This window comes from Rissa tridactyla, chromosome 6 (assembly GCF_028500815.1).
Source record: "Rissa tridactyla isolate bRisTri1 chromosome 6, bRisTri1.patW.cur.20221130, whole genome shotgun sequence".
Lineage (NCBI taxonomy): Eukaryota > Metazoa > Chordata > Aves > Charadriiformes > Laridae > Rissa > Rissa tridactyla.
Window position 1 is genome coordinate 37,727,623 of NC_071471.1, and position 14,233 is coordinate 37,741,855.

The following is a 14,233-nucleotide window of genomic DNA, read 5'->3' on the forward strand; positions in this document are numbered from 1 at the left end:
CGCAAGATGGCGGCTTCACCGCAGGGGACAGGGAGCGGGGCGGCGGACGCTGAGGGGAGCGTTACGGGCCGGTCCCCGGCCCGTAACGCTCCCCTCAGCGTCCGCCGCCCCGCTCCCTGCCCCAGCCTTTTACCTCATGGCGCTGTGGTGCCGTTCCCGGCGGGAAGGGGGAAGCCCGTCCTTGCGGAGCTTGTGCCTCCCTCTCCCCCCACACCCTCGCTCCCTCCCTCTTCCAGTAAGAGCTCTAATGACAGGTAGAATTTCTCCCTTACAGGCCTCGATAACGACAGCTTTTTTTTTTTTTTTTTTTTAAAAAAGACCCCTTTGAGTTAAAATTGCTGATACGTAGGTTTTGGGTTTGTTGGGTTTTTTTCTTCAAAAGGGATTCTTTTTTTAGATAACTGACTTCATAGCTGGTATATGTATTGGCGGGGGGATTTTATTTTTTTTTTTTTAATGCCTGGTTCTTTCAGGCATTAACGACCGCTCAAAAGATACACATGCCATTTCTCACACTTTACCTATGTCTTAAAAAGAAGCTGTGAAGCAACCAGATGTTAATCAGAGCAGCTTTTCCATTACTCTGTGCAAATTTGCATGCAAGCATTTATTTTCCTTATTGAAGCTGAGGCAAGATTCACATTTCCTAAAAAGCACGTGCTTTTGTCAGGATGTAAAGGAGAGGTATGACTTTAATATTGTCGTTTTGGTGCTTATTTATGTGAAGACTGCATTCTAAGGAAGAAGATGTGTAAGTGATACAGGTGTATGATCTAAAGCTTTCAGGGAAGGTGTTGATGAGGAAAATATTCAAGCATCCAGAAGCTGACACTGATATTGCAAGCATTTATATGAGTTAATGATGTTGTTGCAGTCATTGCCCCTAAAGCGGGGAGTCGGTTTGTTAGGGCTTTGGTTCTCTTCATTATCTGCAGCTCTGAGCACGTGTGGGGACGGGGATGGAGCATGAAATGCAATTTGAGTTATATTATGCGTTGAACTTCTTGAAGGTGTGTACTCTACCCTTGGGAAGCAAAACAACTAAAGTCAGTTGAGAAGAACACGTATTGGATGATTTGATGTATTTTATAAGAATAATTTCAAATATAGATTTCCAGGTCTTGCTGTTTTATTTAAAAGGCCGTTTATGACTTTTAAAAGTTGATGGTAAACCTCCAGCTGTACTGAACCAGAATTTAGTGTTGCACTTGGCTCTAAACAAGCAAAATTGTTGATAATATGTTAGGAATGAATAGAAACGTTTTGTTCGTGATTGGGTACAGAGAACAAATACGAGATTTCCTCACTTCCAGTACTGTTTGTACGTTCTGGGCAACACTCACCAAAACATAGGTAGACACATAAGCTGTGCCATCTCTGGTGCTGTGACTCTTTCAAATAAAGTTTATGTCCTGAAGGCAATTTTTTAATTTTTTTCTGTGCGTTATATGCAGGTTCTCTTGCCCTCCTTTTTTGGATGACATTTTGCTCTGTGATTTGTCCCACTGAAGTCAGCTGGATCAGTAAAAGACTGAGTTATTATTCAGCATCAGTATTTTCTGTCCTCCCCACGTGAACCTTCAGACTGTGCTGTGTGACCCTTTGCACCCCAAGCACTGGAAAACTCGGGGCGGGGGGACACAAGTATGGTCACTGCCGCAATTTGGGTCAGACCCCTTGTTTACTTGGTCCGAACAGACAAGAATATGGAAGGCACCAAGGCTTCAGCGAGCAAATTCCCTGTGAACAAGCAGCTTGCAAGTTTCAGGGTTTTCTTGTCTGAATCCAGCTCTTGTGCCTGCGGTTTGGCTTGCAGCACAGAAATAGCCACTGAAAACTGGAGGTAAAAAGGGTTAAAGAGCCTTCCCTTTCACCTTAGGCAAATATGCAAGAAATACTTGGACAAGAACGATACGTCAGGAGTGCTATTGGGAAGAGGGACAGCTGTTTGTTTTTTATCCTCCCCCAAAGTACAATCTATTTAAATATTTACATGATCTCTTGCTAAAATGCTTTCTTTTCTTTCCTATACTTTTCTGGTTTATTATTAAGTTGTGAATGTTGGAGAGATTTGTAATTTCCAATTCTTCCACTTTGTGGAAAAAGTGTATCTATTGTTTTATTTACTCAGAGAAATATGGTAGTAGTGTTTTCTATCAAATTTAAATGGTTTCACAGAGGCTTGTGCTTTGCTATTTCATATTACTGCTTCTTCTTTTCATGGACTTTATATATTTTATAATCTTAATAGACTATCTGAACATGTATGTTCATGTTTACATGTGTGTAAAAAAAGGACATTTCAGACAATAAAACCTTGGAAAGAAAGAAGTGGGAGGCTAATATTATATGTAGGTAATTTCAGAAGATTAATACATAGATAATAAAATAAAGCACTTGTAAATGCAGGACTTATTTTATAAACGGTTCTGAACGGATCCTAGGTCCTTCACTGATTAACACACACTTGTAGCCTCAGTCACACCCTGTGTATCTGTTCTGTGTAGACTCTCTGACTAGGTCACTGCATCTAAAAATGTGTAATTATCCAAGGCACCTGTTCGTAAGGGCTGGTTTAAAGAATCAGCAATATTTAATGACATTAAACATCTTGGATTACAAAGCTCTTGCAGGGATGGGAAAAGTAAAAATAGAGCTCCTTAGGCTCCAGAGGAAACACTTCAGCAAGTGGTTAGTATTACACCTAGGAAGTAATCTTTTTAAATCAACAGATCATTGGAGAGACTGCAGTTAAATGTGTCAGTAGCTTTTGTTGGTCTTGATCATTAATGACAGTTCAAAATTAAAGGGGTTTCATTTCAATGTAAAATGAGTTTTGCAAGGAATGTGTCTTGCACATAATACAGACCTTCAAGACACGGTTTGAAAGTAATTTAGTGTGAGAAAAAGTCTCTATTTAATGTGATAGTAGGCAGTATTTCATGTTGTCTTTTCATAGTCTTAATTTTGTCAGACGTAGAACAGAGGTACAAGAGCTGTTTGTTTTTGAAGAATAGTGTGTATATATCCTAGGCGGCCTTCAAAGAGTGAAGATTCACCCCTTCCTGTTGAAGCAACTGACAGAACTCTAAGAGGCTTTGGCAAGGTCAATACTCATTCTCAAAAGTTTGCAGCCTTGTAGTCGTTATTTTGGAAGTAATCCTTACTCCTTCGTATAATTGCCCGTATAATCTTGCTGTTACAGACTGTGGCAAAAGTTGCAATTAAAAATGAGGCAGAAAATATGTTTTAGTGTATGTAGGCTCAGGTGCAGGAAAGCCTTTAAGTACGTGCCTGATTTTAAGTGGCTATACACGGGATGGCGTGATCAAAATCTGAAAAACAGCTTGATTTTCTTTAGTATCCAGAACTCTTTTCAGTCTGGATGACACCCAGAGTTTGATGTCGCAGTGACTTTGGCAACTACAAATCCCAGGGAGCATTGCCATGAGCAGGTTTGTGCGACCGGATTGGCGTCCTGCGGGGACCAATGGCAGGCAGAGAATTCAAGAAAATTCATGTGTGTCAGCTGCCAGTATTAAAAAGCACTGGGGAGAGCTGTAGACCTGAGTGGAAATTGCCTGTTTCCCTGGGCTACTTCCAAACCCCTGTGTCCGCTGTGAATTGATATTCTATTTTACACCCTCTGTGCCTCGGCTGGAAGAAGCCCGCTGGACTAGTCGGGATGGATGCTATTCTGAACTGCAGAGCGGATGACTTGGAAGATTACTACAACTTGCTCGGATGTGATGAACTCTCTACGGTAAGAGCTTTCCCCACCTCCCCTCCAAGTTAATTACATTTTGAATGTGCTTTTCTGTCTACAGGGGGGATTGGAAGTTGTTTATCTCTGCAGGCAGCACTATTTGAAACGCATTGTGAGCCTTCTTTCTTGCTACTTTTACCTTTTAGTATCTCCCTCTGCAAAGCTCAATTTTCTGATCTCTGTACTGATGTTAAGATCCTAGAATATGGCTTATATTAAACATGTCTTATAAACCAGGATTGTGTTATAGATACAACTGAAATAATGGTTTATTCATTAGTTTAGTTCAACATGTGGTATGGTTATGAGTCATGAGCCAACTGCATCAATTTGACAACATCCAAATAATGCTTTGGAATATATTTTCCATTTTAAAAGATGGAAAATGCTATTTGTATGCAACTAATACAATGAATGTTCATAGCTGTACGTCACTGATGATGCTATTGAGTTTCACAGGTTTTATACATATTTTTTAATTTTTAAAAAAACTGTATTCGTTGGTTGGGAGGAAAACCAAAAATAATATCTCTTTTCCATTCATCCCATTAATGAGTTTTAAATGCTAATTTTAATTACATTTAAATACTAGTTTTACTAATTTGTTTTGCTAGGAGATACCCCCTTTAGAATGAGATCTAGCTAAGCAATTGTTGAACAAGTTGTAGCTAAAACAAGTGTTCTTCTTCCTAAAGGTGTCCATATAACATTTTTTGGATAGTCTGAGTTAGTGGTATCCTAATATTTTTTTAATCCAATTGCTGTAGTAAGTGGAATTGTGTTTTTGGAAAAGTTTTGATTACTCTGATGTAATGAAGGGTGTATTCAGTCTGGATAAAAGCTGTATTTTGCTCTGTAAATTTAATCAGATGCTCTCATCTGTCCTAGTGGGACAATACCTCTGTCTTTCTTGTTGCTGAAAGCATACTAGTCAGCAGCTCCGATCTGCTACAGAAGGCAATTGAAAGCTTTTCCTGGGATAACTCCTAAAAAGTCATCCCAGCAGAGGGCGGTGTCAAAGTTTCTCTGTAGCTTGTTTCGCAGACGCTATTTCTCATTTTTTACCTCATGCTAATTCTTTAAGGGCTTAACAATTAATGAATAGTTCAAGTATGTATGATAATGATTTTTCAAATGGCTTCAAAATGAACTGAAAAAGATGGAATAAATGCTAATGGGTCCTGAAAAATAATCTGTCGGGTATTATTTGTTGAGAGAAGACGCAGATGTTACCAGATTATTTCTGACATGGGAGTAGGAACTGAGATCAGAAGTTGACTGAGCACCATGATTGCCTTCCCGCAGGATGCTGCGCACGACTACTGACATTTAACAGAAATTTGAAGCATTACAGGTGTTTCGCAGTCACATTACCTTGTATATGCAGTCGAGTATTTGCAGCAGCACACGCTTCTTTAGGCACGCGCAGCATATTTCCGGCTGCAGTGCTTTCATCTAAGGTGCTGAATATTCAGGTCTTGATCTGACCTGGTTAAATTTAAGCACAAATAGTTTCAATTTCTGCAGACCTTCCCTGTATTAAAGTAAACACGCATGTTCATTCTTGGCTTCTTATAGAATTTTGCTCATGGACACCTAGTTCGTCTTCAGACTTGAGAGGAAGAGGGGAGATTTAATCTACATCCTTCTTCTAAGAAGTGTTATTCATTTATAGTGGGTATTGCATACCTTTCTTGGTAAAAAATCTCACTGAATATTTTATATAAATTTAATATATTTTGTATAAACTTCCTATAAACCTTTCCTTCTACTGATTATTTTTTTTTAAACTGAAGAATTCCAGGCTACCCCTCTGCTACTGTGCATATTTTAACTTTAAAGTTCCCGTTTATATAACTAAATTTTAGAGATGGTAGCTAGCTATACAGTAACCAGTTTCAACAAGTTCTCTGTACAATGTATGTATTTTTAAGTTTCTTACTGACTGGAAATATACCACCTTGTGTGGTTCCTCTGGAAGAAGTTACTGAGAAGAGGAAAAAGTGTAGAATTCTTAAAATACCACTGTAGGCCACATTTTTCCCAGCATATGACAACAAAATTTGGCCAGCTAGTTGAGTGAACTGAAACTTTATTATAAAGAAAAAAGGTTATGAGCCTTAATTTTGAAATAAATAATTTAAATCATATATGGATGTCAGGGTTTGAAGGATGAGGTGTTTATATGAAGAGCCTTTCTAGCATGGGAAAGAACAGTAGCTATCTTAGGGCAAGTTGTTGTGAAAGCTTAAGCTGTACTGGAAAGATACAAAGAAGTTTTGGCTTCTGAATTATAATAAGAAGCAAGATACTTTGAAAAATCTGAAAATTTGAAAATCTAAGCTGAAGCCCACTCCAGTGGATTCCTGTATTTTCTTAACTGATAACGTGTCTTTGTTCTCCCACTGGTTGTAATTCTTCATGGTACTATAAACTGTGTGGGAACTTGTAATAAACTAATACATGCCAATATTCTAATATTTTTCTAATGTTAGAATTCTAATTTCTAATATTTTTTGTATAAATTTATTCTAAGTCAACCTTTTTGCACAGAAAATTATCTTGAACTGCTAGTTATCTAGCTTTGTGGTATCCAAGATGAAAAAGTCGTGTGGTAGTGGCTAAATTTCCTATGAAGAGTATATGGGGAAAGCCATGCAATCCCACAAATTGCTCTTCAGCAACGGAGAAGCTCTTTGCTTCCTGCAATGAAACTTTGTTAAAAGTTAGAGTTGATTAAACAAAGCGAAGAGCAACCGAAGGGATGCGTTTTGCCTACATGGTCAAATGTGAAGAACGGGCTTCGCACACGTGATCTCTGCACATTTTTCTTAAAGCCAGCTTGCCGTATTGGATGACTGCGCTTCACAAAAATAAGAATGAGGATGAGTGCATGGAAAATGAAATTAAATAAGCAGTATCACTGACAGATGGTCATTGTTACCTCTATTTTACTTGTACTAAAGCTTGTAAAAATGAATAGGAAAAATCTTTCAGCATCCTTTGTTGTTCCTCCCAACCCTTTTCAAAAATCAAATTTGAAAATCTTTTCTATGTATATATATTTACTCACTTAAAATCTCAACATTCTGTTTAGGTGGAACAAATTCTTGCAGAATTTAAGATTAAAGCCCTTGAATGTCATCCTGACAAACATCCTGGAAACCCTAAAGCAGGTATATATTCTTCCCTGTTTAAAAACAATCTATTTTTTTCTTATATTAACATGACTAAGATATTAAATTCAGAGTTAAGACTTTATTAAATATTTGTTTCACCCCAGTATATTTTAATTGTCATGTGTATTGAGCATATTGTCTTTAAATAGCAAGCTCTAATATTCTAACATCTGCACACTCCTAGGTGGTAGAGCAGGAAGATGCTTGTTTGATTTTTCTACCCTCCCCCCCCAGGACTTTCAGGTTTTTTTTCTTTCTAGGGTAGAACACCTTTTAATCCGGAAATTATTTATGGAGTGTATCCCTTTCTAGACCTGTGAAGCTGGCCTGCTTCCATGCTTGGTGGCATTCAAGTGCCATACTTGCGTCAACTATTTAATTTGCTGCCACGAACAAGCCCATCAGGAACACATTAAGTGTACTTTAGTTTCTTTTAATGTAATTTAATGGCTGGAAATAAAGAGAAGCCAGCACCACAGGAGTAGCCATCTGTTTGCAGAACAGCAGCTAACATTTGCATTTACGGAAGCGTGCAGTTCATCATACCTGTGGGGGCTAAGCAGCACCTGAGTTACTTGGAGACAGTCTTACCCCTTAATAACCACAAGAGAGCTCTAATCAGTGCTCACTGATGTCTGAATAGTTTATATTCTTTTAATAAATGTTGTTCTGATCATAATTATGGTCCCCACCAAAAATTTATTGTAGATTAATTAAATGTGCTTCTCATTTTGACTAACGTACAAAACTTTTCCTTTGAATTCTTTCTTTATAAACCAAACAACATAAGCATAAGCTGAACATGATAACCTGCCTACTTGTGTGAATCTGACTTGATCCACGACCTCCCCTGAGACAGCAGAGCTGGGAGCATCGCCGATGTTAGAGACTCCCACTCTGTCGAGCAGAGCTCTCAGCAGGGCTTGGCTTTCCTTACTGCTGCGCCTTCCGAGCCTCTTATCAGAGAGATGACAAGGCGGGGGTTAAATGGTGAAATAGGTGGGATTTTTCACTTTGAGATTCCCTGACAAGGAACCCCTTCAGATTTGGTGTTTGACAGGCAATCTACCACCTACTAACAATAATCTGATCACTAATATTTAATTAATTCTAAAATGATAGCGCAAGTACCAATGAAACCAATGGAATCAACTTTCTCTGCAGAAAATTCTGGCTATTGCAGCCGGGAAACAAGAGACTATTACAGTGCATGGTCCTGTCTGTCTGCAACACCACCTACCGCTCCCCCCCAAATTAATTGAAACTAAGTAGCACAAAAAAGGAGGCCGCGTGCCAAATGTTGGAGCAGCTTTGTTTGCCAAGGAGAAATATTTTATGCTCCATTTACCTGAATATGCTGTATTTACTTTAAATGCCTTCTTACAGTACTAGTGAAAGTTTATTTTATATTTTTTATTTAATCAGCTTAAAGCTCAATAAAGAGTAAATAAAGTAGACTTTTTATTTGTTGAAAACTAGTGATGCTGGAAAAAGGAAGCCTAATAGAACTGCCCTCTCAACCTCTAGTCTGTTGTTTGATTTATGGTTATCAATTTTGATTAGTGTTTGAGCTCAGTGTGTTTCAAAAGAAATCTCTGTAATTTGTAAACTGGAATAAATGAATAATAATAATAGATCACTGTAACACAGGTGACTCATAGATAAAATCTAAATCTTTATAACCCTCTACAAATAGTGATATGCAGCTGCATCCTTAGTAACCATTTAATGAAAAATTACCCTGTAGGGAAAAATAAGAGCTCTCATTCATGCAGGCTGGTATTCAAGATAACATTTTAGCATATGTAGAAAACATACCTAATAAAATGTACAAGTTAGTTAATTTGAACTATATTTAGATTCCTCTTTTTGTCAATTTTTCCTAGTCATTATGTTCCCCCCACTCATGTTTTCTTGGTGTTGTGCTTTGCTCTGACTTCTGTGCTGCTGTGGATATAAGTGTGTCCCTACTAAGCATTTCACTTTTTAAGGTTGTCTGCGGGGAGTGACTCGTGCCTTTTGCCTGCTGTACTCTGTAAGTTTCTCTGAACCTAAATTTAGGCGATTTTGAAGCCAGTAGACAAACAAGCTTTTTAGTCCTCATTGGAAAAGGATGTCAGTTGTCCACCACAGGTGCTGTGATCCTAAAGCCAGCTAAAACTGTGCAACGCTGTCAGCAGACCAACCACCTTTGTCATTCAGGTCTCCTTCTGTCCCCTCTGCTCTGTTTGCTGTAAGCCATTGTTGGCAGCTCCCCTTTCATATCTGAATTAATTTCTTTGAAAATAAATACTTTCTTTAGTATCTTTTCGGTTTGTGTCTAGTGGAGAATTTCCAGAAGCTGCAGCAAGCTAAGGAGATCCTTACTAATGAAGAGAGTCGGGCACGTTACGATTACTGGCGACGAAGCAAAATTACCATTCCGTTCCAGCAGTGGGAGGCCCTGAGCAATTCTGTGAAAACGGTTGGTGGTGTCTAAGTTTGGGCCTTCGGGAGGAGCAAGGGGTAGGGCTGGTCCAGAGGAAACGGTGCAGTGAGTGAGGGGATGAGTTACACCACTTCTGCTGCAGTGGTGGGTTCTGGGGGTGGGAAGAGTGCAGCGTGATTCCTGCACTAAGGAAGTTAAAGAAATTCAGGAAAAATTGGAGGACTATAGAAGCCCATTCACAGAAGTGTTTGGAGCTACTGGTTTTAGAGCAAGTTTATCAAGTTGCTCCTTTTATTTTTATTATATGAAGTTTAAGTGACTTAAGGGCTGTTTTCAAATGCTTCAGCACACTTTGCTTTTGTAGAAACTTTTTATTTATTTTCAAAGTGAGGACCTTTGTATAATATATTCTCCTTCCAGTATATTTCTTAGCAAATAGGTTTTCATGCTACCTGATTAATAAAGAGCTCATTGAAAAATCTAGAAGGTAGGTTCCTTGGAACCCTGGGCTTCACACAGGGCTTTGATAGGGCCCTGCTAGGCTACTGGGGTGATTTGTGACAGAGACAGATGTTCTGAGGCTTGTTTTCCCTCCTGATTTTGCCAGTGAGGTAATTTGATAGCATGTTCCTAGTAGATCCTGATTCCATAATGTTTGATTATTTTTTTTCTGCCTTATTAGGATGAATGATAGTTACAAGTCTACATGGTCAGATTTTAAGTCAGGTGAATAAATGAACAATGAATGTCTTGCCAATTCTGCTTACAAGAGAATTTTGAGAGCCTCTTCAGCTAAAGGGTTATGCCTGAGCTTAGTTGTTTGCTGGAAGTATCCCATGAAGCTTAGCTCAGTTCCAAACAGAAGTCATTCGACAGACTTTACTATTGAAGCTTTCCAAACCGTCTTGCTTTCAAAGGGCACCTTGAAGTCAAAGAGAGCTTTGAAAATGGACATTTTCTAAGTCACTCAAGCTCTCTTAAAAATGTGTCAGAAGTCAAGACAGAAGAAACTGTAAAAAAGACCCTTATAATTATTTGATGCATTTGTACATTTCGTTCTTCATCCCCACCTGACATAAACTTTCCTCTCAAATGCTATTTGCAATATAAAACCATGCTTTCCCCTATCCCATTGACCTGCAAGCTCCTCTCTATGTGCTTTGTTTAATCGTTTATCACGACAATATAAGAAAGAAAAGAGGAGTTCATTAAAAAACTTTTAAAGCATAGGAATTAGTTCTTTGTTTGTTATTTTTTGCATTTCTTTAGTCAATGCACTGGGCTGTCCAAAGTAAGAAGGACCAAATGCTGGAAGCTCCTGACTTGAATAATAGCAACAACAAAACTAATGAGATTTGGACCCAACATACTGAAAGCAATGAGGATGGGTTGTCAGATGGGAACAGGGAGCAAGAAGATGTTGCAATTCCTGATGTGAAACCACAGTCTTCAAAGAATCCAGACTCCCCAAGTAAGTGAAACCAGCAGTTACAGAAAATTGCAGTATCCAGGGATTGGCCTGAAATGGAGGCTTTTAGTCATGAGAAATTCTTCTCCAGAATAATATGTTTAACTGGTAGCTTTTTTAATGTGGTTTGGGGTTGGGGTTTTGTTTGGGGTTTTATGTTGTTTATTATTTATTTAATTTGGAAGCTTTCAGACCTTTCTGCCTCCCTATCCCATGTTTGCTCGCTTGTTTGCTAGTAAAACCAAAAACTGGAGAAGAAAGAAAAAAAATACTCTTCTTAAACCAAAATGGAAAGCTCAGTTTTGCTGCTATATCAAAATGAAAAAAAAAGGCAATTATTTTCAGTGATTTTTTTTTAAAAAATAAGGTAAAAAATGCTAGATAAAGCATTTAGGTATTTTACATATTTTTTTTTTCTTTTTTTTAATCCAGCATTCAGTATTTCCGCACAGTTTTCATCTGATGAGTTAATGAGGACTAAAAATTGAGACTTGAAGGCTTCTTCTGTATTTGGATAGGTGGTTTTTTTTTAAATAGTGCATGCACCAGAATAAATGTGTATTTCAAAAGCAATAATCTGGCCAGTTAGTATCTCCTCTTTGTTGTTTAGGTTAGTATGCCTGAATCAAAGTTTACTTACCAAAATGGCCTCTGTTCTGCTGGATCCTTCAGGAGTTTCATAATCATAGGCTAATGTTATCAGAAAACTACTATTAAACAAAGTCCTGTCATTTCTTCCCAGCTTGATCAAGCAGGAAATTAAGTTGAACTGTGAGGGTAGCAAAACCTAATTTAATCCCAAACATTTGTGGAATGCAGAAAATAAATAAGAAAATTCTACAAATGTATGTGAGGCATAACTAAAAAATTTATATTTAAAAATTATGCTCCATAACATTATACTATTTTTTGATAATTAAATCATCACTGTATCCTTTGTAAAGCAGCAAAATTTCAAAGAAAACATCCTCTTGTTTTCTTGTAATGGTGAGCTTTCTATGCAGGCATCTTCTTTCTCATAATTTTTTGAAGTTTAAATTTAATTTCCATAGATTTGAATGTGAAAAAATATTAAACTATCAAATGTCTACTTAATTTTTCCAGCAGGCATGTATTTATACTAATAAATGTTCATATTAGAATATATTTATTTGACAGGGCCTTTATGCGCTTCAGTGGTCGTACTTGATGTCAGGATGTTGATAATGCTTTTGTTTTGGTCCAGGAAAATTTATTATATTGGATTCCACTTTTAAACTGGGATATTGTCAGTCCCTGTCTGGTGGTCTGTAAGTATTATGGACTACAACTCCACATAGCTATTTCAGCCTGAATAAGAGATTTTAACACTAAGTCTGGTAATAGGTTTCAGCTTCATGATATAGGAAGATCACGTTTTTCAGTATTAACAGCCCATAGCACAGGGTCTGAAAAACTCCTTTGCTCCCTTGTGTGTGGACAGAGCCATCTGTACCTTCCCTCCACGCTGTTGCCTTTCACATAGTTGGAGATTTATCGTGTCATCAACTCTCTCTTCTTCTTTAGGTGAAGCAAATTCAATTTGTTCAGGTTTTTCTCTGTAAGTTCTGTTTTCTGGCCTGCCATCATTCTTCCCGTTCTCCTTTGGACTCTTCCCAGCTGATATATATCTTGAAGTTTGGTGGTTGCTTAAGTTCTTGTTCAAATGATGCCAAGAATACTGAGGTTGTCCTTGCTAGTTAAGAGCACTGGAATTGACCAATTTTTTACTTACTTTTTTTGGGGAAGATTATCAAGTATGATTTCAGACAACTTAGTTTTGTACATGTTTGTAACAATTTACTTGCCTTTCTCTTTTTTCTCAGGATTTTCAGAGGCAAATTACTGGCACTTGCGTTTCCGCTGGTCAGGGGATGCTCCATCAGATCTTCTGAGGAAATTCAGAAACTATGAGATCTAAAATGCAAAATAGGCAAGAGCGTGAGATCATCTGTTCTACAGTTCAGTATTCTTTTTGTCAGCAGTTATAAGTTATTTGGGTTTTTGTATTCATTCATTGTGATGTGAATGTTGTTTGAATAAATGTCTTAGTACTGATTTGTTAGCGCATGTGCTATGAGCATTACAGATGGAGGTCTTTTTGTTTAATAAGCGAACTTTAATAAGTAAAGCCCTTTTCAGTATTAACATAAAATGATTTTGTGAAGTTATCTAACATCTTATGTATTGTTTCTTGTATTCTTAAATATTCTGTAGTGAATAATATTTTTTGCAATACTGTGATGTTATAAAGAATGTACTCTCGGTAGAACCAGAAGTCAATGTTAGACTCCAGCATATCATCCTATTCAGTGATGATCTTCCAAAAGCTATATGGCAATGACCTTTAAACAGAACTGTGCTTATTTCTAAATTATGTACTGTGGCTCACTTCTCCATTGCATTGTACGTACTGTAGTCATTTATAACGCACGCATGCACAATACTATTACAAACTTAACTTGTTGGAGAATTGTGATCTTATGATCTAGATGAAATAAGAACCTTCTTATTATCCAAGAAGGTCACTGTGATACATCAAGCACTCTTAAAAATCACTTGTTTTCTGTCTTAACAACTACACTTTTTGCACCAGCTATTTATTTTGGAAGGCAGTTCCAGAACTTCACTTCTCCAGTTGGCAGCTTTCTTCTTAAGATTTGCTGGCAGACAACTGATACCCCTTGTATGTGTCCCAGCATTGTCCTGTGGTTTCATAGTAATTTCCCTCCCTGCTCTGGCCTGGTAGACAGGGTCTTATTGGAGTTTTTTACAATGAGTAATGAAGAATCAGGTCAGTCAGCATTAATGTGTACAAAATCTCACATGAAGGGTTTTTGGTACTTTGGGCAACTTTGCAAATTGTGCTTATTTATTTTGTATTTGCTTTCTTCTTTGTAAACCTGGCTAATGTGTCACATGTATTTTTGTGCAGGCAAGTAATTCCATCAGCAACAAATAAAACTGCATGCATGCAGAAAGGGGTTGTTTTCATTTTTTAAAATGAAATGCTCTACCCACCACAGAGATCCATTTTGAATTTCTTGCTACTTGTCCCCTCAGAGGGTAAAAGCTTGAGAGAGTCCAGTTATGAATCCTGGGCGTCTCTGTGGAAAGTCAGATCTGGAAACAAGTCTTCTCCCAACATGGGAATGGTATTATGATGTCTGTCTCCCCCTGGAGTGACACGTTTGGCTGTACTGTGCAGGGGTGTGATGTGCTGACTGACCTACTGTGCTTCTCCTCTTTCGTGCCTGTTTGCTACAGTTTATAACACAACTGCCCGTCAATGGATCCCTTATCGCATATATATCTTATTAACCTCATTCATATATTTATTCTGGTGTAGTTTTCTTTACAGGGGCTGACACCGG

The 14,233-nt window shown here is 37.9% G+C and overlaps 1 protein-coding gene across 4 annotated transcripts in view; it reads left to right on the forward strand.

The window, feature by feature from the left end:
* The first annotated feature begins 139 nt into the window (after window positions 1-139).
* Window positions 140-14,233, forward strand: part of DNAJC12 (DnaJ heat shock protein family (Hsp40) member C12) — a 16,802-nt gene continuing 2,708 nt past the window's right edge. The window contains exons 1-7 of one of the 4 annotated variants that reach the window (XM_054204666.1): window positions 140-1,064; window positions 1,455-3,763; window positions 6,864-6,942; window positions 9,270-9,409; window positions 10,643-10,844; window positions 12,067-12,130; window positions 12,686-14,233. The exon at window positions 12,686-14,233 is cut by the window's right edge and continues 2,708 nt beyond it. In XM_054204666.1, coding sequence (XP_054060641.1) covers window positions 3,686-3,763; window positions 6,864-6,942; window positions 9,270-9,409; window positions 10,643-10,844; window positions 12,067-12,130; window positions 12,686-12,773 — 651 coding nt within the window. In that variant the 5' untranslated portion in view covers window positions 140-1,064; window positions 1,455-3,685 and the 3' untranslated portion in view covers window positions 12,774-14,233. Of the gene's footprint in view, window positions 3,764-6,863; window positions 6,943-9,269; window positions 9,410-10,642; window positions 10,845-12,066; window positions 12,131-12,685 lie in introns of all 4 variants that reach the window. The other 3 variants (XM_054204667.1, XM_054204668.1, XM_054204669.1) reach the window with 3 other exon arrangements.